Genomic DNA, 24508 nt, shown 5'->3' on the forward strand with positions numbered 1-24508 from the left:
GGACAGTGGTATTTGTAGAAGTCGTCAATCACCATACTTAAGTGTTAGTTCAAATGCCTTATGAAGTAGATTGACTTTTGGAGAAGAGCACTTAAAAAATAACATCTTGCAAATAAAATACTTTCAGAAATAAAAGTAAAATGAGCAGCATAGATACCCCCACCCCTCATTAGTAAATAGTATAGATACCCCACCCCTCATTAGTAAATGGTATAGATACCCCCCACCCCTCATTAGTAAATGGTATAGATACCCCCACCCCTCATTAGTAAATAGTATAGATACCCCCACCCCTCATTAGTAAATAGTATAGATACCCCCACCCCTCATTAGTAAATGGTATAGATACCCCCACCCCTCATTAGTAAATGGTATAGATACCCCCACCCCTCATTAGTAAATAGTATAGATACCCCCACCCCTCATTAGTAAATGGTATAGATACCCCCACCCCTCATTAGTAAATAGTATAGACTGATACCCCCCCCCCCTCATCAGTAAATGGTATAGATAAATACCCCCACCCTCATCAGTAAATGGTATAGATAGATACCCCCCACCCCTCATTAGTAAATGGTATAGATCGATACCCCCCACCCCTCATCAGTAAATGGTATAGATACCCCCACCCCTCATTAGTAAATGGTATAGATACCCCCACCCCTCATTAGTAAATGGTATAGATACCCCCACCCCTCATTAGTAAATGGTATAGATACCCCCACCCCTCATTAGTAAATGGTATAGATACCCCCACCCCCTCATCAGTAAATGGTATAGGACCGTTACCACCCCCACCCCTCATTAGTAAATGGTATAGATACCCCAACCCCTCATTAGTAAATGGTATAGATACCCCCACCCCTCATTAGTAAATGGTATAGATACTCCCCCCCTCATCAGTAAATGGTATAGATACCCCCACCCCTCATTAGTAAATGGTATAGATACCCCCACCCCTCATTAGTAAATGGTATAGATACCCCCACCCCTCATCAGTAAACGGTTTAGATACCCCCACCCCTCATTAGTAAATAGTATAGACTGATACCCCCATCACTCATCAGTAAATGGTATAGATAGATACCCCCCACCCCTCATCAGTAAATGGTATAGATAGATACCCCCACCCCTCATTAATAAATAGTATAGACTGATACCCCCACCCCTCATCAGTAAATAGTATAGACTGATACCCCCACCCCTCATCAGTTAATGGTATAGATAGATACCCCCCACCCCTCATCAGTAAATGGTATAGATAAATACCCCCACCCTCATCAGTAAATGGTATAGATACCCCCACCCTCATTAGTAAATAGTATAGACTGATACCCCCACCCCTCATCAGTAAATGGTATAGATAAATACCCCCACCCTCATCAGTAAATGGTATAGATACCCCCACCCTCATTAGTAAATGGTCTAGATAGATACCCCCACCCCTCATTAGTAAATAGTATAGATACCCCCACCCCTCATTAGTAAATGGTAAAGACCGTTACCCCCACCCCTCATTAGTAAATGGTATAGATACCCCCACCCCTCATTAGTAAATGGTATAGATACCCCCACCCCTCATTAGTAACTTGTATAGATAGATACCTGTCAAGCTGTTGTAGATGCTTTTCCCCAGTACATAGAGTTATCTCCCCTCCCCCTATGGGAGATAACTGTATATACTTGAAATCAGTGACATAGAAAATTTGGAAGGGATATAAATCTTTGTACTGTGACAATAATGTGTAACCTTGTAGGGGGGATAACTCTACTACATTGGGGAACAGTGACAATAATGTGTAACCCTGTAGGGGGTATAACTCTACAGTTCTGGGGAACAGTGACAATAATGTGTAACCCTGTAGGGGGTATAACTCTACAGTTCTGGGGAACAGTGACAATAATGTGTAACCCTGTAGGGGGTATAACTCTACAGTTCTGGGGAACAGTGACAGTAATGTATAACCCTGTAGGGGGGATAACTCTACCACACTGGGGAACAGTGACAGTAATGTGTAACCCTGTAGGGGATAACTCTACAGTTCTGGGGAACAGTGACAATAATGTGTAACCCTGTAGGGGGGATAACTCTACCACACTGGGGAACAGTGACAATAATGTGTAACCCTGTAGGGGGGATAACTCTACAGCACTGGGGAACAGTGACAGTAATGTATAACCCTGTAGGGGGGATAACTCTACCACACTGGGGAACAGTGACAATAATGTGTAACCCTGTAGGGGGGATAACTCTACAGTTCTGGGGAACAGTGACAATAATGTGTAACCCTGTAGGGGATAACTCTACAGTTCTGGGGAACAGTGACAGTAATGTATAACCCTGTAGGGGGGATAACTCTACAGTTCTGGGGAACAGTGACAGTAATGTATAACCCTGTAGGGGGTATAACTCTACCACACTGGGGAACAGTGACAATAATGTGTAACCCTGTAGGGGGGATAACTCTACCACACTGGGGAACAGTGACAATAATGTGTAACCCTGTAGGGGGGATAACTCTACAGCACTGGGGAACAGTGACAGTAATGTGTAACCCTGTAGGGAATAACTCTACAGTTCTGGGGAACAGTGACAGTAATGTGTAACCCTGTAGGGGGGATAACTCTACAGCACTGGGGAACAGTGACAGTAATGTGTAACCCTGTAGGGAATAACTCTACAGTTCTGGGGAACAGTGACAATAATGTGTAACCCTGTAGGGGGGATAACTCTACAGCACTGGGGAACAGTGACAATAATGTGTAACCCTGTAGGGAATAACTCTACAGTTCTGGGGAACAGTGACAGTAATGTATAACCCTGTAGGGAATAACTCTACAGTTCTGGGGAACAGTGATAATAATGTGTAACCCTGTAGGGGGGATAACTCTACAGTTCTGGGGAACAGTGACAGTAATGTGTAACCCTGTAGGGCGATAACTCTAAAGCACTGGGGAACAGTGACAGTAATGTGTAACCCTGTAGGGGGATAACTCTACAGTTCTGGGGAACAGTGACAATAATGTGTAACCCTGTAGGGGGAATAACTGTATAGTTCTGGGGAACAGTAACAGTAATGTGTAACCCTGTAGGGGATAACTCTACAGTTCTGGGGAACAGTGATAATAATGTGAAACCCTGTAGGGGGAATAACTGTATAGTTCTGGGGAACATTGACAATAATGTGCAACCTGTAGGGGGGATAACTCTACAGTTCTGGGGAACAGTGACAATAATGTGTAACCTGTAGGGGGGATAACTCTACAGTTCTGGGGAACAGTGACAATAATGTGCAACCTGTAGGGGGGATAACTCTACAGTTCTGGGGAACAGTACCTTCAATATTTAGACATGCAGGGGAGATAACTGTACATACTTAGCAAGAGAGGCAATATTTAGTAATACTGTAGTGGAGGTAGTTCTATGTACCGAGGAACAGTGACAACAATTTGTATACCTTTAGGGGAGACAATTTTCTGTACTGGGAACAGTATTTCCATTTTTTTTATATATATTGGGATATAAATGTGAGTGCTAGAGAAGAGTTACAACAATATTAATGTTGTAGGGGATATAGCTCTATGACCTGGGAAGCTGTTGATCTATCTATTAGATAAAAGTGTAAAATGTGTAAATGTTTTAGACAGATACCTTTATGTCCAATAGAACAGTACCAAGAAGGTGTAAACCTCTAGGGGAGATAACCATTAACTGTAAGGAACATCAGTCTATGTACTGGAGAAGAATGACATCAATGTGTAACCTTGAAGGGGAGGTAACTCTTAGTACAGGGGAACAGTGATTACAATTTGTAAACTTGAAGGGGAGATACATTTTCCTACTGGGGAACAGTATTTACAATATGTAATATATATAGGTGAGGTGAATTAATGTAGTACAGATGAGTTACATCAATTGTCAACTTGTAGGGGGCATATGTATTTTGGAAAAATATCAAGAATATGTTTTAGTGTTTAGTGGAAGATAAATCTATGTGCTGTAGGTTAAAACATTGTACTGGAAAGTAGTACCAACAATGTGAAAACCTGTAAGGGAGATAACTCTATGTACTGGAAAACAGTACCAACAATACGTAAACATGTAAGGGAGATAACTCTATGTACTGGAAAACAGTACCAACAATGTGAAAACATGTAAGGGAGATAACTCTATGTACTGGAAAACAGTACCAACAATGTGTAAACATGTAGGGGAGATAACTCTATGTACTGGAAAACAGTACCAACAATACGTAAACATGTTAGGGAGATAACTCTATGTACTGGAAAACAGTACCAACAATGTGAAAACATGTAAGGGAGATAACTCTATGCACTGGAAAACAGTACCAACAATACGTAAACCTGTAAGGGAGATAACTCTATGCACTGGAAAACAGTACCAATAATATGTAAACCTGCAAAGGAGATAACTCTATGTAGCGTGGTGTTGCATGTTTTCGATAGGCTAGTGACTGAACTGTGGATTACTTTTTGAATGGTGGTATTTTCATTCATTTAAAGACTGCATATTTTAGAATTGATAGTTTAGATAATTCTACAATTTCAGCTTATGTGTTTGTGTAACCGGCTAGCTTTCAAAACTGATGTCATAATCGTCTCAGTGTAATGAGGGTCTTATGTTTCCAATAGGCAATTCTAGAGTACGAGGTTTTTCCGAATGCTGGCCTGCTGGGGCTCCATATGGGTGTGTTTAAAATAACTTGGAATATTTCTGATCGCTATAGGCAGAAGCATTTTAAAATTAATTAATCTAAAATATTTTTTTAGTAATTATATACACGATGTTAGTTAAAAAAAGGAAAATCACTTCTCACAAATTATTATTTGAAAATCAAATTTTAAAATAACATAAAAAAATATCTTAAGATTTCTTTTTTTAGAGATTAATTACTTAATTACGTACATGTTTTTATAAATTTTGTGTTATTCCTCCATATATCTATATGCTAAATACCCACGATTCTATAAACAAGAGGCCCATGGGGCCTGTATCGCTCACCTGGTTGGATTAGACCAAATGTCAAAATAATGTTCATGTTCATGTTCAATTCGTTTTATTTGTCAATCTCAAACAATGCTATATATGGTTATGGTGTGGGGATCCCAACTGCTTTAAAGAAATAACAAAGTCCAGACTCTCTAAGGGTCTGAAAGACCTCAAGAATTGTTTTTAGAACATCCATTCATAACTTTATAACTAGTAGCGATTTAAAAAAAAATACCTCTATTTCCCCTATGGGGCCCCGCCTCTTTGGCCCCTCGGGCGTCAGAGTCACCATTTATGCAAAATCTGTTCCCCTTCCCCCAATGATGTTTCTGACCAAATTGGGTTCAAATCCTTTCATAACTTTATGACTAGTAGCGATTTAAAGGAATTACCTCTATTTCCCTACGGGGCCCCGCCCCTTTGGCCCCTCGGGGGTCAGAGTCACCATTTATGCAAAATCTGTTCCTCTTCCCCCAATGATGTTCCTGACCAAATTTGGTTCAAATCCATCCATAACTTTATGACTAGTAGCGATTTGAAGGAATTACCTCTATTTCCCCTATTGGGCCCCGCCCCTTTTGGCCCCTTAGGGGTCAGAGTCACCATTTATGCAAAATCTGTTCCCCTTCCCCCAATGATAATTCTGACCAAATTGGGTTTAAATCCTTTCATAACTTTATGACTAGTAGCGATTTAAAGAAATTTCCTCTATTTCCCCTACTGGGCCCCGCCCATTTGGCCTCTCAGGGGTCAGAGTCACCATTTATGCAAAATCTGTTCCCCTTCCCCCAATGATGTTTCTGACCAAATTGGGTTTAAATCCTTTCATAACTTTATGACTAGTAGCGTTTTAAAGAAATTTCCTCTATTTCCCCTACTGGGCCCCGCCCATTTGGCCTCTCAGGGGTCAGAGTCACCATTTATGCAAAATCTGTTCCCCTTTCCCCAAGAATGTTTCTGACCAAATTGGCTTCAAATCCATTCATAACTTTATGACTAGTAGCGATTTGAAGGCATTACCTCTATTTCCCCATTAGGCTCCGCCCCTTTGGCCCCTTGGGGGTCAGAGTCACCATTTATGCAAAATCTGTTCCCCTACCTGCAAGGATGTTTCTGACTAAATTGGGTTCAAATCCATTGATAACTTTATGACTAGTAGCGATTTAAAGGAATTGCCTCAATTTCCCATATTGGGCCCCGCCCCTCAGGCCCCTTGGGGGTCAGAGTCATCATTTATGCAAAATCTGATCCCCTTCCACCAAGGTTGTCTCTGACCAAATTTGGTCAAAATCCAATAAGAACGTTTTGACTAGTAGCGATTTGAAGCAAATGTTGACGGACAACGGACGCCGCACCATGGCATAAGCTCACCGGACCTTCGGTCCAGGTGAGCTAAAAATACTAATTTTGTTTATAAAGTGAATTTTAAAAGTACATGTTTTTTTATACACAAGCTAAGAGACCACCCATTTTTAGCCTCACTATTTTTAATTTGACCTTCACCTTGTCAACCCAAAAATAACCTCCGGGGATGCTGGGAAGGCAGAGCTTGCAGGCGATGCAGCAAATCTTGATTTCGATGATGTTTTTTTTTGAAAATCATAATTTCTAACATTTTCTATAAAAAGGATTAGCAGAAAAATGTTTTTTCTACACGAAAAACATAAATTGCATATCTTGCCTGCTTCTGACGCATGATTGCAGAGTTTTGGAACCGGAGATGGAGCAATAAGAACCACTCAGTTTATTGACATATGCAGATCAGCGCAACGCGTGCTCGCATGATTAGTACTTCCGGGTTTACGAAGCCTATCGAAAACATGCAACTATCGAATACGCAAGGCGACACCTGTAGGGGAGATAACTCCATGTACTGGAGAACAGTACCATTAATGTGAAGACCTGTAGGGGAGATAACTCCATGTACTGGAGGACAGAACAAACAATGTGTAACCTTGTTGTGGAGAAAATTCTTTGCACTGGAGGACAGTACTAACTTAATGTAAACCTGTATGGGAGATACCTCAATGTACTATAGAAAAGTACCAGTAATGTCAAAACTTGAAGGGGAGATAACTCTATGTGCTGGAGAAAAAAACAGGCCTCAGACCATTATCAATTTCTCTCTATATTCTACCAAAGAAAAATAGAAATTAAGATATTTCTAAACTTTCAAAACATCTGGTTTCATATCGTGTAGAACTATTCAAGACATAATTTGGTGAAAAAAAGGTTTTATTAAGTAAGACTGGAGTTAAGTCTATTTACAATGAAGTTTAAAAAAAAAACATGAAAATTAACTTCCTTGATCAGATGTCCAAATTATTTTTAGATTTTTAGTCAAATTTATGCAAATGGTCACCCAGTGTAAACTTTAAGATAGGCCCTTAATTAATAGAGAACCTGATATATCCATTATCTTAAACACTTGATATGGGATCTCTGGACTAGAATAAATATCAACCAACCTTCACTTCTCTTTTGAATTTTTCAACATTTTTGTCAATGTTTTGCACTTCTTCCTTTCCCAGTAAGAGGACCAGTGATTGGTGGATGAACTTGAGTATGTTGGTCATGTGACAATCATCAGCTATATCATCTTGTGAGATAATGATCAGTGTGATGCTGAAACAGATAATGAATAAAATACTAATATAAGAATTCTGTAAAATCATGTTTTTGTCCCTGATATTACTTAAGAATTCTATAGAATCGTATTTTCATCCCTGATATTTCTGAAGAAGAATTCTGTAGAATCATATTTTCATCCCTGATATTACTGAAGAAGAATTCTGTAGAATCATATTTTCATCCCTGATATTACTTAAGAAGAATTCTATAGAATCGTAATTTCATCCCTGATATATCTTGAGAAGAATTCTATAGAATCGTATTTTCATCCCTGATATTTCTTAATAGGAATTCTATAGAATCATATTTTGGTCCCTGATATTTCTTAAGAAGAAATCTGTAGAATTATATGTGTCCAAAAACACACAAGAGTTACAGGATTATGCATGCCTTTGCTGCATTGTCATTATTAAGTTTTGATAAATTCTAAATTTCACAAAATTTGTTAGCCCTCCAAGCAACAAAACTAGCTTCAATGTTAAATAATACCAAACGAGAATTTTTGTTAATGCTCAGCTTTTTCGGCAAAAAAGATTTAAACACAGACATGAAATGCCAAATAAGAATGCTGTCATTGTTGTTACTGGAAAAGTAACATCATAGTATCCCTTTCAACACATCGTAACTGACAATTAGGATAACAGAAAATCAGAAAAAAAGTTTTGTCTGAATGCACTAAATAACCCCCACAAGATACTTATTTGTACAACAACCTGTTCATGTGTGTTGGAAATTCACATATGTACATGTTCTGGTACATGAGAATTATCTTACTTGTAATCTGTAATAAGGTTGTCATTACTGTACTTGTGTGATTGATTTACCTTTATTCCCCATACAACAGGGCCTGCATCGCTCACCTGGATATTTCCGTAATTATGGCAAAATACTCTAATTTAGGTTACATTTAAAATATTTTCCTACTTTTGAACTGCCTCTTCTGTTTATTGTTTGTTTTTTTTCCTTTTCTATATAACCCCTTTTGGGCCCCCTTTCGCCCACCCTAAGGGTGTCACATCCTTCATTTAAACAACATACAACACTGCCAAATCATTCTCCAGACCAAATTTCATCAAAATCCATTCAGTTGTTCAGGACTAGTAACATTTTTAAAAGATTTTCCCTTCGGCCAGGTTGCCAGGTGAACCAAAAAAAATGTTCATAATAATATTATTACATTTAAAGAGCAATGACTTCAATATTTCCATTTCCGAACTTGTCCGTGTCAATATATGGCAGCATACAAAGTTTCATCAATCTTGACTGATATTTTCTCCAGTTACCATGTTCATAAGGTCTAATAATAATATTATTACTAAGGGCAATAACTCTGTAAGTTATTGTTAAATAATTCCCATTTTCGAACTCACCTTCACAATATCCGACTACATACAATGGTTCATCAAACTTGGTTGATATTTGTTCACAAGGTGATTGTAGAGGGACGGACAGACGGACGGACGTACAGTATGGCATTAGGTGACCTGATAATCTATAAGGTAAATGAAGGTCAACACCAAGGTCATTCCAGCTGACTGTTCCAGCTGTATATATAGTAAGTAGATGTGTTGTTATATTTTAGGAGGTTTACTGGTAGATATGTGATATAAAGTGATGTTCCAGCTGTATATATAGTAAGTAGATGTGTTGTTATATTTTAGGAGGTTTACTGGTAGATATGTGATATAAAGTGATGTTCCAGCTGTATATATAGTAAGTAGATGTGTTGTTATATTTTAGGAGGTTTACTGGTAGATATGTGATATAAAGTAATGAAACTCCAAATAATTCCACAGAATCTAAAGCCTCCTGGATCAAATACAGAAATACAATTAAAGGATTTTAAACAAACCTCTGTGGGAGTTATCAGTCACAAAACCAATTAAAACCCTCATTAGGATTACACAGCTTTTTGCATAAAAACAATTTAAAAAGACTTCTTGGAAATCGTTCACCTTGCTCTAAAATTCATAGGTTTTTGCATCTCAATTAGTGGTTGTTAATTTGAACCCAATCTGAAGTAATTTCTATCATTACAACATCCTAAAACTATTATTGATATCAGCAACTTGCGGCATAGTCCTCAAATACAGCAGTAACTATGACATAATTCAAGGCAAGGCTGTCATCCTTGTTAACCATATGCAGTCTCATGGTCAAGACACTGTACAAAAATAACTATGGCAACCTAGCTGGTAGCAAAATCATTTTCCCTAGCTGTCTATTCTCTATCCCTAATTGACCATGCATTGTGAACGGTATTTACTTGTGCTCCTTTAGAGTACCTATAATACATGATGTAGTTCCCAGGACAAAAAAGTCACAAAATACACTTACAGAGGGAAAGATGACAATTAAAACTGAAACACAAATGACAGACCACAAATGAAAAGCATTTTAAACAGTCTATCTTCATCAGATAGAATAATATTGAGGAATATCATCTAATGTCTTAATTATCCTTGCTATTTGACACTAAATCTAACACTAGACTTTACAGTGATATGACATTTTAACTGCTTCCCCATTTAAGCCTTATATTGACGACATTTTTATCCCACATGTATCATATATATAGTACAGAGCCATAACCTTATCCCAAGAGGATATAATATGGGGAATCACCAGACCTACAGTATTTATGTGCTTTACTACAGGAAGTAGTTGTTTCAGCTAATCCAGGCTCAGTCCGACCTGTCTGTCAGAAAACCTTGATTGTTTTACACAAACTTTAGGTATGAATTCCAGGTACACAATAAGTACAGTGTTTTTATTGTTTTATAGTATGTTTGAATTAACTACTTGACCTCGAAAATCGATCACAGGTACATTTCAAATTTATAATTGTTTTTCTGAGATCTTGTACAGGAGGAGCTTTGATTTATAGTACCACCTGCCTGACCACTCCGGATACTATGACTATATAATTGTTATTTAAATATTACTCCCATAAACACACATACCTTCCGGTGTAATTGTTGAAAACTAAAGTAATATTTTCTGCTGCATAGCACGGAGACCCAGCACAGAGAGATGATATTCTTAAGACAAGGAACTGTTTCAAGCTATGGCAAAACAGTATACATACTAACAAAACAAAAACATAGTGAGGCTATGAAACCATTGCTGAGCAAAGTTATGAAGAGAGTTTCTGTGTATTAAATCAAACAATAAGAACTCCAGATCGCCAGGTAGCACATAGATAGAGTAACCCATGTCCAAATGTCAAAAGAGTGCTAAAAAAACTTCATGTATCAAATGTCAAAAGAATACTTCAGACCCCATAATTTCATGGTTTCAATTTGACCAGTCTTTTCAAGGAACTCTAGACCTTGGCCAAAAACACATGCTCAGGGAACACAGTGCCCAAGGCCAAACAATGCTCAGTGAACTCAAAATTCAAAGCAAAACACATGCTCAGGGAAAATTTAGCCCAATGAAATGAACCTCCAATTTCAATGGTCACAATTGTGTTTAGGAAAATCAAGGTTTCATTAATCAAAATGTATATGGAAATTTCAGGTCTGCATGTCTTGAAATCTCAAACTCTGGATCCAATTTGACAAGTTCACTAGTACATGTTGCCAAAGTCACAAGTCTGCTCAGGTAATCCCAGGGTATAATGACATTTGCACATGTCTTCATTAGAAACACAGATGCATAATGAATGGGTACTTCCAGCAAAAGATTTGAAATAATTTCTCACATATCAAAGGGCCAATATAGAGGCGGAGATGAGGAAGATATTTACCATTATTCAAGTATAAAAAAACAAAAGGCCCAATGGACCTCATCACTCACCTGCTTCAAATGAATCTTTGAAGTTGATCTACCGGTAAGTAATTTATGCAGATACTAAGTTGATTACCACTTTATTCCAATATCACTGTACACTTAGGTTTATTCATTTACATAAATGTTTAACCCTTCATTCTAGCATACTACTGCCCCAATATCAGCCCTTCATTCTAGCATACTACTGGCCCAATATCAGCCCTTCATTCTAGCATAATACTGCCCCAATATCAGCCCTTCATTCTAGCATACTACTACCCCAATATCAGCCCTTCATTCTAGCATAATACTGCCCCGATATCAGCCCTTCATTCTAATATACTACTGCCCCAATATCAGCCCTTCATTCTAGCATAATACTGCCCCAATATCAGCCCTTCATTCTAGCATACTACTACCCCAATATCAGCCCTTCATTCTAGCATAATACTGGCCCAATATCAGCCCTTCATTCTAGCATACTACTACCCCAATATCAGCCCTTCATTCTAGCATAATACTGGCCCAATATCAGCCCTTCATTCTAGCATAATACTGCCCCGATATCAGCCCTTCATTCTAATACATTGTATACTACTGGCCCAATATCAGCCCTTCATTCTAGCATACTACTGGCCCAATATCAGCCCTTCATTCTAGCATACTACTGGCCCAATATCAGCCCTTCATTCTAGCATAATACTGGCCCAATATCAGCCCTTCATTCTAGCATAATACTGCCCCAATATCAGCCCTTCATTCTAATATACTACTACCCCAATATCAGCTCTTCATTCTAGCATAATACTGCCCCAATATCAGCCCTTCATTCTAGCATAATACTGGCCGAATATCAGCCCTTCATTCTAGCATAATACTGGCCCAATATCAGCCCTTCATTCTAGCATACTGCTGCCCCAATATCAGCCCTTCATTCTAGCATACTGCTGCCCCAATATCAGATGTCTGTGTCTCTTGGTCACTGAGATATTGTTGTCTAAATATTTTAACACATTTTCCTTCTGTTACCTTGAATGTAGGTCTAGGTTATTTATTTGTAAAAACTTAACCCCAGCATGCCACAGGCCCAAAATTGTGTCTTGGAGTCTCTTGGCTATTGAGAAGTTGTTAAAGATTTCATAATATTTAACCTCTGTGATCTTGAATGTAGGTCAAGGTAATTCATTTGAACACATCTGGTAACCTTTCACACAGCATGCTACAGACAAGGATCAGGACTCTCAGGGCTTCTTGGTTAATAACAAGAAGTCATTTGAAGATTTCAACATATAAGGCCCTTGTGGACTTGAATGCAAGGTAATTAATTTTAATAAACGTGGTAGCACGTCACCCCAGCATGCTAAAAACTCAATATCATGTCTATGTTGTTTAAAGATTTTAGCAAATTTAACCCCTGTGACCTTGAAAGTAGGTAAAATAATTCATTTAAACAAAATTTGTAGTCCTTCAGCTAAGCATGCTACAGGCCTAATATCAGTACCCTGGAATTTTGGGTATTGAGAAGAAGTTATTTAATTGGAAAAGGTGTCTTCCGGCAGGTGAGCTAACAATCAAGTCAAGGCCAAACACCAATAATTATGAAATTGATATTCAACTTGACTAAGGATAGGAGACATAAAGGAAAAGATATACCACTAACTTTGAGATTGCCTTGCCCTAAGGAGATAGATTCATAAGAAAAATACTTTTGGAGCCATACTTTTCTCGACAGAGGCAATATCAAATAGCTGAAATCAAAGCTTGCCCAAAATAGTTTTAACTTAATCTATTACTTTTATTGAAGGTTAGAAATATTAACAGACAGGAATAAATCTCACACTTTCATTTTAATAGCTTATTATAAAATAAACATTTCAGTGAATCATTGAATGCATCACATACAGGTATAGTACTCCCTCAGCCTACCCTCACCAGTACAACTTCACTATCATACCCTCCACATTAAGGACTAATATCGCAAAATACAGAAATCTTAATGACTATACTTTGTTTAAAATGCCCTAATGTCATTTAGGTAGTTGAGTATATTCCCATTCCCATAAACTCTTTTTGCATTAACATCAATGAGAAAATTAATGGAAATTAAAATTGTATTCCACTAATGACTTACAAATGCTTCCTCCCTTGATCTTCCTTCATACAATGACATTCATTAATGTTTAGGTGTTATACTGTAACAAATAGAACAGACTTCTACAACCATCAAGAAACACTGCATATTTTGGTGCCCTCTTCAGACTTACGGCTACCCAAAAATATCTTCGCTTGTAAAATTTAATTTGAGTTACACAACAAACAGTTGAATTGAGGAAACAAGTAGAAATCTTCATTGGTTCTATGTAAGACTGATCTTTTTCTACTTTTCCTTCCTTTCCTCTTAATCATCTGATAACTTGGAAATCTTCATAAGAAGTATCTAAGAAATATCCGATAAAAATTTTCTGAAATGCAAGATGGCAGTCTGTCATCCATTTTGTTTTCCTAATCATATTCAAAATTGATAAAGATAGGCAAAATGGGAACATCCATGTGAAGTTTGAGAAATATCCTTCCAGTACTTCTCAAGAAACAGTGATAACAAACTTCAATTGTCGAAATCCAAGATGGCTGCCTGTTGGCCATTTTGATTTCCTGATCAGTATCAAATTGAATGGGCATGTGAAGTTTGAAAAAATGTCCCTCAAGTACTTTTCAAGAAATAGTGATAATAATATTAGATTGTCGAAATCCAAGATGGTCACTTGTCAGGAATTTTGTTTTCCTGATCAAAATCAAAAATTGAATGGGCACATCTAGTGATCAAAGTAAACCTGTGTGTAAAGTTTGAGAAATATCTCTCCAAGAAATAGCAATTAGAAAGATTGTTTACAGACGGACAATTGACTGATGATGAATGGACCATGGACCCAGCACCATGGACCATGGACCAGACACCTTTAACAAAAGGCGATTTGAATAGCTCTCCATCTGATGATGGTTGGCTAAAATAAATGAAACAGTATCATTAGCCACCATGCCACTGATACTTTCCATAGTATATAGAGTTTACACATTGATGGTACTGTTCTCAGGTGCATAGAGTAATCTCCCCTACAAGTTTACACATTATTGGTACTGTTCTCAAGTAAATAGAGTTATCTCCCCTGCAGGTTTACAAATTGTTGTCACTGTTCTCCAGCATTTAGAGTTATCTCCCCTTCAGGTTTACACATTGATGGTACTGTTCTCCAGTACATAAAGTTAACTCCCCTACAGGTTTACAAATTGTTGTCACTGTCCCCCAGAACACAGAGTTAACTCCCCTACAGGTTGATAAATTGTTGTCACTGTCCCCCAGTACACAGAGTTAACTCCCCTACAGGTTGATAAATTGTTGTCACTGTTCCCCAGTACACAGAGTTAACTCCCCTACAGCTTTACAAATTGTTGTCACTGTCCCCCAGTACACAGAGTTAACTCCCCTTCAGGTTTACAAATTGTTGTCACTGTCCCTCAGTACACAGAGTTAACTCCCCTTCAGGTTTACAAATTGTTGTCACTGTCCCTCAGTACACAGAGTTAACTCCCTTTCAGGTTTACAAATTGTTGTCACTGTCCCCCAGTACACAGAGTTAACTCCCCTACAGGTTGATAAATTGTTGTCACTGTCCCCCAGTACACAGAGTTAACTCCCCTTCAGGTTTACAAATTGTTGTCACTGTCCCTCAGTACACAGAGTTAACTCCCCTACAGCTTTACAAATTGTTGTTACTGTCCCCCAGTACACAGAGTTAACTCCCCTACAGGTTGACCAATTGTTGTCAGTGTCCCCAGTACAAAGAGTTAACTCCCCTACAGGTTGACAAATTGTTGTCACTGTCCCCCAGTACACAGAGTTAACTCCCCTACAGGTTTACAAATTGTTGTCACTGTCCCCCAGTACACAGAGTTAACTCCCCTACAGGTTGACCAATTGTTGTCAGTGTCCCCAGTACAAAGAGTTAACTCCCCTACAGGTTGACAAATTGTTGTCACTGTCCCCCAGTACACAGAGTTAACTCCCCTACAGCTTTACAAATTGTTGTCACTGTCCCCCGGTACACAGAGTAAACTCCCCTACAGGTTTACAAATTGTTGTCACTGTCCCCAGTACACAGAGTTAACTCCCCTACAGGTTTACAAATTGTTGTCACTGTCCCCCAGTACACAGAGTTAACTCCCCTACAGGTTGATAAATTGTTGTCACTGTCCCCCAGTACACAGAGTTAACTCCCCTTCAGGTTTACAAATTGTTGTCACTGTCCCCAGTACACAGAGTTAACTCCCCTTCAGGTTTACAAATTGTTGTCACTGTCCCCCAGTACACAGAGTTAACTCCCCTACAGGTTGATAAATTGTTGTCACTGTCCCCCAGTACACAGAGTTAACTCCCCTACAGGTTGATAAATTGTTGTCACTGTTCCCGAGTACACAGAGTTAACTCCCCTACAGCTTTACAAATTGTTGTCACTGTCCCTCAGTACACAGAGTTAACTCCCTTTCAGGTTTACAAATTGTTGTCACTGTCCCCAGTACACAGAGTTAACTCCCCTACAGCTTTACAAATTGTTGTCACTGTCCCTCAGTACACAGAGTTAACTCCCTTTCAGGTTTACAAATTGTTGTCACTGTTCCCGAGTACACAGAGTTAACTCCCCTACAGGTTGATAAATTGTTGTCACTGTTCCCGAGTACACAGAGTTAACTCCCCTACAGCTTTACAAATTGTTGTCACTGTCCCTCAGTACACAGAGTTAACTCCCTTTCAGGTTTACAAATTGTTGTCACTGTCCCCAGTACACAGAGTTAACTCCCCTACAGCTTTACAAATTGTTGTCACTGTCCCTCAGTACACAGAGTTAACTCCCTTTCAGGTTTACAAATTGTTGTCACTGTTCCCGAGTACACAGAGTTAACTCCCCTACAGGTTTACAAATTGTTGTCACTGTCCCCAGTACACAGAGTTAACTCCCCTACAGGTTTACAAATTGTTGTCACTGTCCCCAGTACACAGAGTTAACTCCCCTACAGGTTGACAAATTGTTGTCACTGTCCCCCAGTACACAGAGTTAACTCCCCTACAGGTTTACAAATTGTTGTCAGTGTTCCCCTGTACATAGACTTATCTCCCCTACAGGTTTACAAATTGTTGTCAGTGTTCCCCTGAACATAGACTTATCTCCCCTACAGGTTGACACATTGTTGTCAGTGTTCCCCTGAACATAGACTTATCTCCCCTACAGGTTGACACATTGTTGTCAATGTTCCCTTGTACATAGACTTATCTCCCCTACAGGTTTACAAATTGTTGTCAGTGTTCCCTGTACATAGAGTAATCTCCCCTACAGGTTGACACATTGTTGTCAGTGTTCCCCTGTACATAGAGTTATCTCCCCTACAGGTTGACACATTGTGAATATAGTGATAACACTCTTGTTGTCCCTGAAGGAAGTGTGCAAGGATTTTACTGCTATGTGACTGAGAAGAAACCAGATAATCCAGAGAAACCAATTTTATTTACACCTGATCAAGCAATCACCCCTGGTTGCCTAGGTAGAAGGCAAATTTGCCTGTGCCACATAACTAGGCAACCACCCAAGCACTTTGCCACCCAACCCTGTACAGTTATTGATGCTACTTTTCCAATACAAAGAATAATCTCCCCTAGATGCCTGAAGATTGGGTGCGCCCTTCCCCAGTACAAAACATATAATTTCTGTAATTACCAACCATGGATGTGCAGCAACCTTGGAACAGATTAATTACTAAGAACTCAGAGTTAATGCACAATAATTACATTCATATACACTATCCAATCCCACCGATTTTCACCAGCATAAGTTAGAGTAATAAAACTAATCCACTTCCTAACATCTGTCAAATAGTAAATTCCTCACAGGGTATGTAAACTTGTGGGAATTTCTGTTACTGTCTATCTATGATTTTACTGATGTTTAGTTTAAAGATATCCAATGCAATGTTTAGTTTTCCTGCATTAAAGAATTGTACCACTGGGAAAGAACATTTTTAATTTCAGTTTAGAAGTAAAATGTTTCTCTGTAAGATTAAGCCAGTAATAAGTATAATTGATTCTGTTTATCACAGGTAAACCATCATGACAGAACAAGTTATGGACAGGATTGTATACCTTTACATTGAATGTCCATGTTAAGGTAAACTCGGAGAATCCCTGATTTTAATGTCAACTGACCTATTCATAGTATACTGATAGGTAGTTCCAGTTCGCATATAGCCAGGATTTGATGAGTATAGTTTGCACAGCCCTTTTTCTATTTTTACAAAATACAAAAGACTTAACCTGTTACTGAATGATATAATATGTTGTCGTTATAAAGAGGTGATCCTAATAGTGAGAATGTCACTATTGAGTCACAAGCTGTCATGGAATAGAATCTATAACATGAGACATAAATAAAATTTAATAAAACTGATTAAGTATCAACTGCTGAAAACCGTACATGAAATTTGTTAATTAATGAGAAATTCATTTCCTGTTCTCTATATGATGTATTTCCTAATTAATCCATTACCACGGCCCCTAGAGCTGTTCCGTCATCATCCTTTCTGCTACATACTTTTAAAAATTATATAACTTGAAAATGCTATATAATGCTGGATTTGTATTAATTAATCTCCAGATTCCTCTCAAAACTAAAAGTGGATTTGAAATCTTTTTAATACCTTTAACTGAAAATGCACACATAAAAATGCTTGTAGTTCAAATTTCAGAAATTGCACAAATCTCACTTTGAGTTATGCAGTAACCAAAATTTGCATATCTGCATCGAATACTAACTCCTTGAGGAACACTTAGAATAAAACATGGTTAACCTGCCAATGTTCTTTGATTTTTAATCTATGTGCCACCAAGTTGAGTGTATTTATAGAATCTCATTGCTGACTAACCTATTCCTGTACCTTGAATCAATAACTGGGTAGACCCCCACATTTTTTTTGCAGCGCTCAAATTTCATCATGTCATAAAAATGCTGAGGTTCACTGTGATGTGTCCTTTATGAGAATTAATGCTTTATTGGAAAACTGAACAAAACAATTTAAGAAACCCATTAATGAAATTATTGATAGAATATCTGCATAACTAAAAAAAATAATGTTAATAGCAAACGTAGTTCTTCCATTTCAAGCACCTGCCCTCTGTATCAATGGATAACCAGGGGTTTAATGTCTTATCTGAACCCTTCTACAACAACTCAAACATAACCAAATTTTACCTATGAGAACTGTTCATCAGGAAATAAAAAGATCTCACCAATAATTATGCAAAATTAAAACCAGTCTCATTGACATCGAAGAAAGACTAAAATATTTAATACTGGATTATTTTATCACTATTACAAAATGTTCTTAATGTCAGGTGTTCGGACACTCTGAAATGTCAGGTGTCAAGATAACTCATGGCTTTTTTCCCACAAGATGTCCCTAATGTCTGCATGGTGTCAGGAAACTCAGGTTCTTCTTTTTCACAAGATGTCCTAAATATCATATGTCGGGAAACTCAGGTTCTTCTTTTTCACAAGATGTTATGTCAGGTGTCAAGATAACTCAGGTTTTTTCCCACAAGATGTCCCTAATGTCTGCATGGTGTCAGGAAACTCAGGTTCTTCTTTTTCACAAGATGTTATGTCAGGTGTCAAGATAACTCAGGTTTTTTTCCACAAGATGTCCTAAATGTCAGGTGTCGAGAAATTCAGGATTTTCCTTTCCACAAGATGTCCTAAATGTCAGGTGTCGGGAAATTCAGGATTTTCCTTTCCACAAGATGTCCTAAATGTCAGGTGTCGGGAAATTCAGGATTTTCCTTTTCACAAGATATCCTTATTGTCAGGTGTCGGTACGTATCTCAGATTTTTTTTTCATTAGATGTCCTAAATGTCAGGTGTCGGGAAATTCAGGATTTTCCTTTTCACAAGATATCCTTATTGTCAGGTGTCGGTACGTATCTCAGATTTTTTTTCATTAGATGTCCTAAATGTCAGGTGTCGGGAAATTCAGGATTTTCCTTTTCACAAGATATCCTTATTGTCAGGTGTCGGTACGTATCTCAGATTTTTTTTCATTAGATGTCCTAAATGTCAGGTGTCGGGAAATTCAGGATTTTCCTTTTCACAAGATATCCTTATTGTCAGGTGTCGGTACATACCTCATGTTTTTTTTCCACAAGATGTCCTAAATGTCAGGTGTCAGAAAAGTCAGGTTCTTGTTTAAAAGATGTCCTAATATCATGTGTGGGGAAACTCAGATTCATCTTTTTACAATATATCAGGTCATGCAATATCTTAGAATGTCGGAGAACTCAGGTGTCATTAAGATCAAGTTTCACTGTCTATAAAGTCTGTGAAGTCTGTGGGTACTCCAGTCTCCTCCCACAACAAGACCCCCTAACATGCTTTTATCAGGGTGAACAGTAAAAGTTAATAAATATTGTTTCGCAATTGTTGTAAAATAAATAAAGTTTACATTTTTTTAAAGACTGCAGAACTCTATTATTTAATTACCAATCAGCAGCAGGACCAATTCAACCCTGTAATACAGTATTATCCATCTACTTCTAAGTCACATCCCAATCATTCCAAAATTGAGCAGAAAAATTGGCAACAGAGATAATAAGAACAGATTCTGAACGACTCCATTTTCACTTTAGTATAACGAAGTGATGCTAATAATCAAACAACTAATATGTTTTTATAACAATATACATTTTCATTTTCTGACAATGACCCACAATTATAATGGAAAAATACAAAATCTAAACCAATTCACAATGAACATCAAATGATTATTACTGTTCCACATTTACTCCAAGTTTGTTTATTCAAATTTCACAACTTTTATTTCATGCCATTTTAATATAAACATGCATACTTCCAGTGCATGCGATTCCCTGTGGTTTGTTTTTTATTCAAATGATCATAAAACCAATGAGCGTAAAATTTATTTCAGAAAATTTTCTGAATTTTATGTTGCGCTTGGGCACAATATAATTGCTAATAAATCTGTTATGTGGATAAGTAAGACGGGTATATATAGGTTATGTATAGTCGTCTTCCTGATTTCATTAATACTGACATTACAGTGCTTTAGCTCTACATATCTCAAACATCCACATCCATTAATCAAAACTATACTTAATCAAATATTAATATGTATTCCATCTCAGCGTCCCAGCATGGAACTCCACGGAGAAAGACGATGATGACGATAAAAGTGAGAAAAAGTATTTAGCCTACACTGATCGATAAACAGGTATCACTTTCACGGCGTAATAAATATTGTGTACTTAGCAAATCAATACTTCAAACAAATGAAATGTAATTTTGCCTACAATCTGAACAGCTTGTGATCAAGGGTAACGCCTCTCATTCACTCAAGGTAAACCATTCTATGCGAGATGCTGGCTTATACTTCAAAAGGAGGTTAGCTCATAAAGTGATTGGTAATTGTCCATGGTTGAGTGAACACCAAGCCTGTGACTCGCTTGATCACATATACACCTATCAACATACACAATGTTTAAATTATATTTCACTGTTTATTGTTTTTTATACCTTTGTAGTTTTCGGCTTGTCAAATCTGTGTATGTTACAAAGGTCTGTCCGGTTGATGAAGCATGACCCATAATCATTGTTACACCTATCTAGGCACGCGCCACATGTCATTGGATACAACCTTGTTACCATAGCAACACCAGCTGCAGCATGATAACAACCTCATTAAAGAGTTAATTAATGCACAAAATATCAAATCAATAGACATAAACTCACCAAATTTACTGGAAGTACCATATCCATATATAGGGCCTGACCACCTACAAACAACTACCGACAATACAGACAGGTCAACACAAATAGAAACTCATAAATGTCTACTCTTTAAAAAAAAAATTAATTATAACAAATGTTTATTAAATGATGATAAAAAATCATCACATATTTTATTTTGAAATATCCATGCATAGGCCTTAACCATCTTCAAACAACTACGATTGATGTAGATGGGACAATAAAAATGGAATATCGTATCTGTCTACTCTGAAAAAAAGTAAATTTATAGTAAATTTTTATTAATAATAAAAAAAAAAACACAAATTTTGTAACACACAATGTACTGTATGCATAAAGGAAACCTTCAGGTTATGTGTACTTCTATATCTTAGAATGAAAATTCATTTTAGCGTGATAGATTGAAATAAATGTCACATAAATATAAAATTTAATACAGGATACAAATATTGTTCTTTTCAGCATCATATAAATTATCTAGGAACAAAATTGTTCTCTTTTATTACTCTGTAACTGGAAAATTGACGGATTCAACATTTTTACCTCTGAGGGTTAAACCTCTGGCCTACCATAACCTCTTGTTTAGACAGTTTATTTCATTTCTCTTGAGAAATAGTTCAATAAATATTAAGTTCGTTCAGCCATACAATATTTTGATACAGACCAATGATCCTGAAAGTGCTAAAAATATCACCCATTTTGTGATACCATTGTACACTCTGATACATAAAGTCAAATCTCGATAAATCATTTCTTAATTGCGGGTCTTTATAAACCGCTAACAATTTTGATTAATACGCGAGGTTGATTTTATATATGATATATATACGTTTGACTGCATATATATATATCCTTATCAATCACATAACTGACTTGTTCTATATTGCCATGTCATAAATATAGGATCTTAAATGAATATACGTTTGGAAAAAAAAAAATATAATGAAAATGAAAATGAGAGAATGTGACGTCACAACTCGTAGGTGATTGCAATATGACAAGCGTAAACACCTCCATAAAAAAAAACTAATTTAAAAGACTCTTTTTGTCAACTCATATGAAATGAAAACAAAAACATTTAAGATACCTTTTATTGCAAAACACAAAACCTATGTTAAACCGATTTTAAAGTCAAAATGTGAAGGACATTTTGTTTTTTGTTGCGCCATTCACAATTCATGACTTCATGTCCTTTTCCATATCATGACGTCACAATCAATTTCTGAATAAAGCAGCCAATGAAACACACTGCAGGGTATATTTACTACACAACTATTTTTATGCAAAAATATTACGCAATCAAAATTATGTCATAACAGGACAATTTTGTGATAAATATGGTATCAGTCTATTGTGACGTCATGAGTGATTTATGATGTCACAATAACACGATGTCACTTGATTGCCTATGTAGAGAAAAAAACATACACTTGTACATTCAGAATCAAAATAGGCCTGTCTCATACAGAAATTTATTTGAGAGATTTATTTACATAAATACAAGTTGTACGTGTGATAAAGGACTCACACAACTAAATAATTTACTATATGTTATTACTAGTGACCCCATCTCTTTATTCGCTCGTTTGAAGTTCAAATGATGTGAAATTTATATCAAATTAAAGTTTGAAGTTTTTTCTATCGGATAAATGTCGTTATTGTATAGGTTTAATGGCATATTAGAGCACACGGGTACTCGAAAGACAGTAACCCTGACATTAACAGTACACTGGGGAACCCCCACCTGGGGAATTCCCGCCTTTTTACACCTCGAATCCTACGCCATTCTATTTTCAGTAGGAGTGTATATTTTTGATTTTCCAAACCTCAAGACCCTACACTTTATTCTCGTATACAGAAAGTACCCATTTCATATGTTATTTACTCAGGAAAACAGCTACAAACCTAAGAAACACATTTTCCTCGGGGACTTGGTTCAGGTGAAACACAAGCTGATTGGCTGATTTAGTTGTGTGAGTCCTAAACAGAATCTGAAACCTGTGGTAAAGTCATACAGAATTTATGAAACTTGTCCAATAATTTAATACGCTACTTGTCTATAGGCTCATGTTGGCATCACCATTCATTGTATTTTTTGTTTGTTTGCTAGGTTTATCGCCCCGTGAACAGCCACTCATTGTTTTTTTTTTTTTTTTGCTAGGTTTATCGCCCCGTGAACAGCTAGTCTCATGTTCAGGATTGGTCCCCTTGTAGCAGCTGGTAGCTACCTTCACTGAACAACATAAGGAAGGCCTGTTGCATGCCATCCAGAGCAATTAGGGTAAAATATCTTGCCAAAGGACACAACCACGAGAGCACAGATCGGCCAGTTTCTCAGTTTCCGACAAAACACAAACAGACACAGGTATGGAAATTTGAACCATGCACCTTGGATCTTCATCTGAGGTTATGTGGCTGGCACTCTAACTGACTGAGCTATCATGAGCTCCTAACTGATGTAAGATCCTCAATATCTCAGAAACCTTTGAGAGGTCAAGTGTCATGCAACATCTGACATTCGGTATCCTGGTAGGTACTGGTTCGATTCACATAAATATAATTGGTGGAAACAGCTAATAACTTTTTCTAGAGCTCATACAGGCAGTACATGGTGTGATATGTGATCACATTGCCTTTACTAGGAGGTCAAGTCAAACTGAGAATAATACCAAAGTAAAAAAATAGTAGCTTTCAAAGGATAAAAATGCATAGTCAGTTTTCTTAATTACATGCAACCAAGCTCCAATATTTCCATTTTTGGAAATGTGCGTTAAAAGTAAAAAATCCCTACGTTATCTTTTTCATTGTTTACACGTAAGAATCCCTATGAAATCAGGAACTCAGAATTGTCTAATATGAAAATCCTGATAAAATATGACTGTTTAAAGAAAAACAATACCCACAACTAAACTGGTGGTAGTAAATTATCTTACTTACAATTTATACAGATCTCTTGGGCGCCTCTACTGTCACATAGGGCGCTAGGCCATCAGCCAATATTATAAAGTCTCCCTAAAAACTGTTCACAATGAGATTTAAAAGCATTAAAGTAAAAACTGGGGAAATGACCTTGAACAGGAACCTTGATATAATTGAATAATTCCCAAATAACTAATTTGAAAGGTTTCAAATTGGCGTTGCATATCATTCATGCTGCATTGTATGGTTGCACCACAAAAGATAATCACAGGCGTTTGGAGATTTGTAGATTTATTTTCCAATTCCTTCAATT

General features: G+C 37.2%; 1 protein-coding gene across 1 annotated transcript in view; it reads right to left on the bottom strand.

Annotated features, from left to right (window-relative positions):
- LOC117336386 (protein fuzzy homolog) overlaps window positions 1–24508 on the bottom strand; it is a 142067-nt gene that overhangs the window by 107944 nt on the left and 9615 nt on the right. Inside the window, exon 3 of the mRNA XM_033896891.1 lies at window positions 7480–7636. Within this exon, the coding sequence (XP_033752782.1) occupies window positions 7480–7636 (157 nt within the window). The remainder of the gene's footprint in view (window positions 1–7479; window positions 7637–24508) is intronic.

Source organism: Pecten maximus, chromosome 10, assembly GCF_902652985.1.
Source record: "Pecten maximus chromosome 10, xPecMax1.1, whole genome shotgun sequence".
In the NCBI taxonomy this organism is placed as follows: domain Eukaryota; kingdom Metazoa; phylum Mollusca; class Bivalvia; order Pectinida; family Pectinidae; genus Pecten; species Pecten maximus.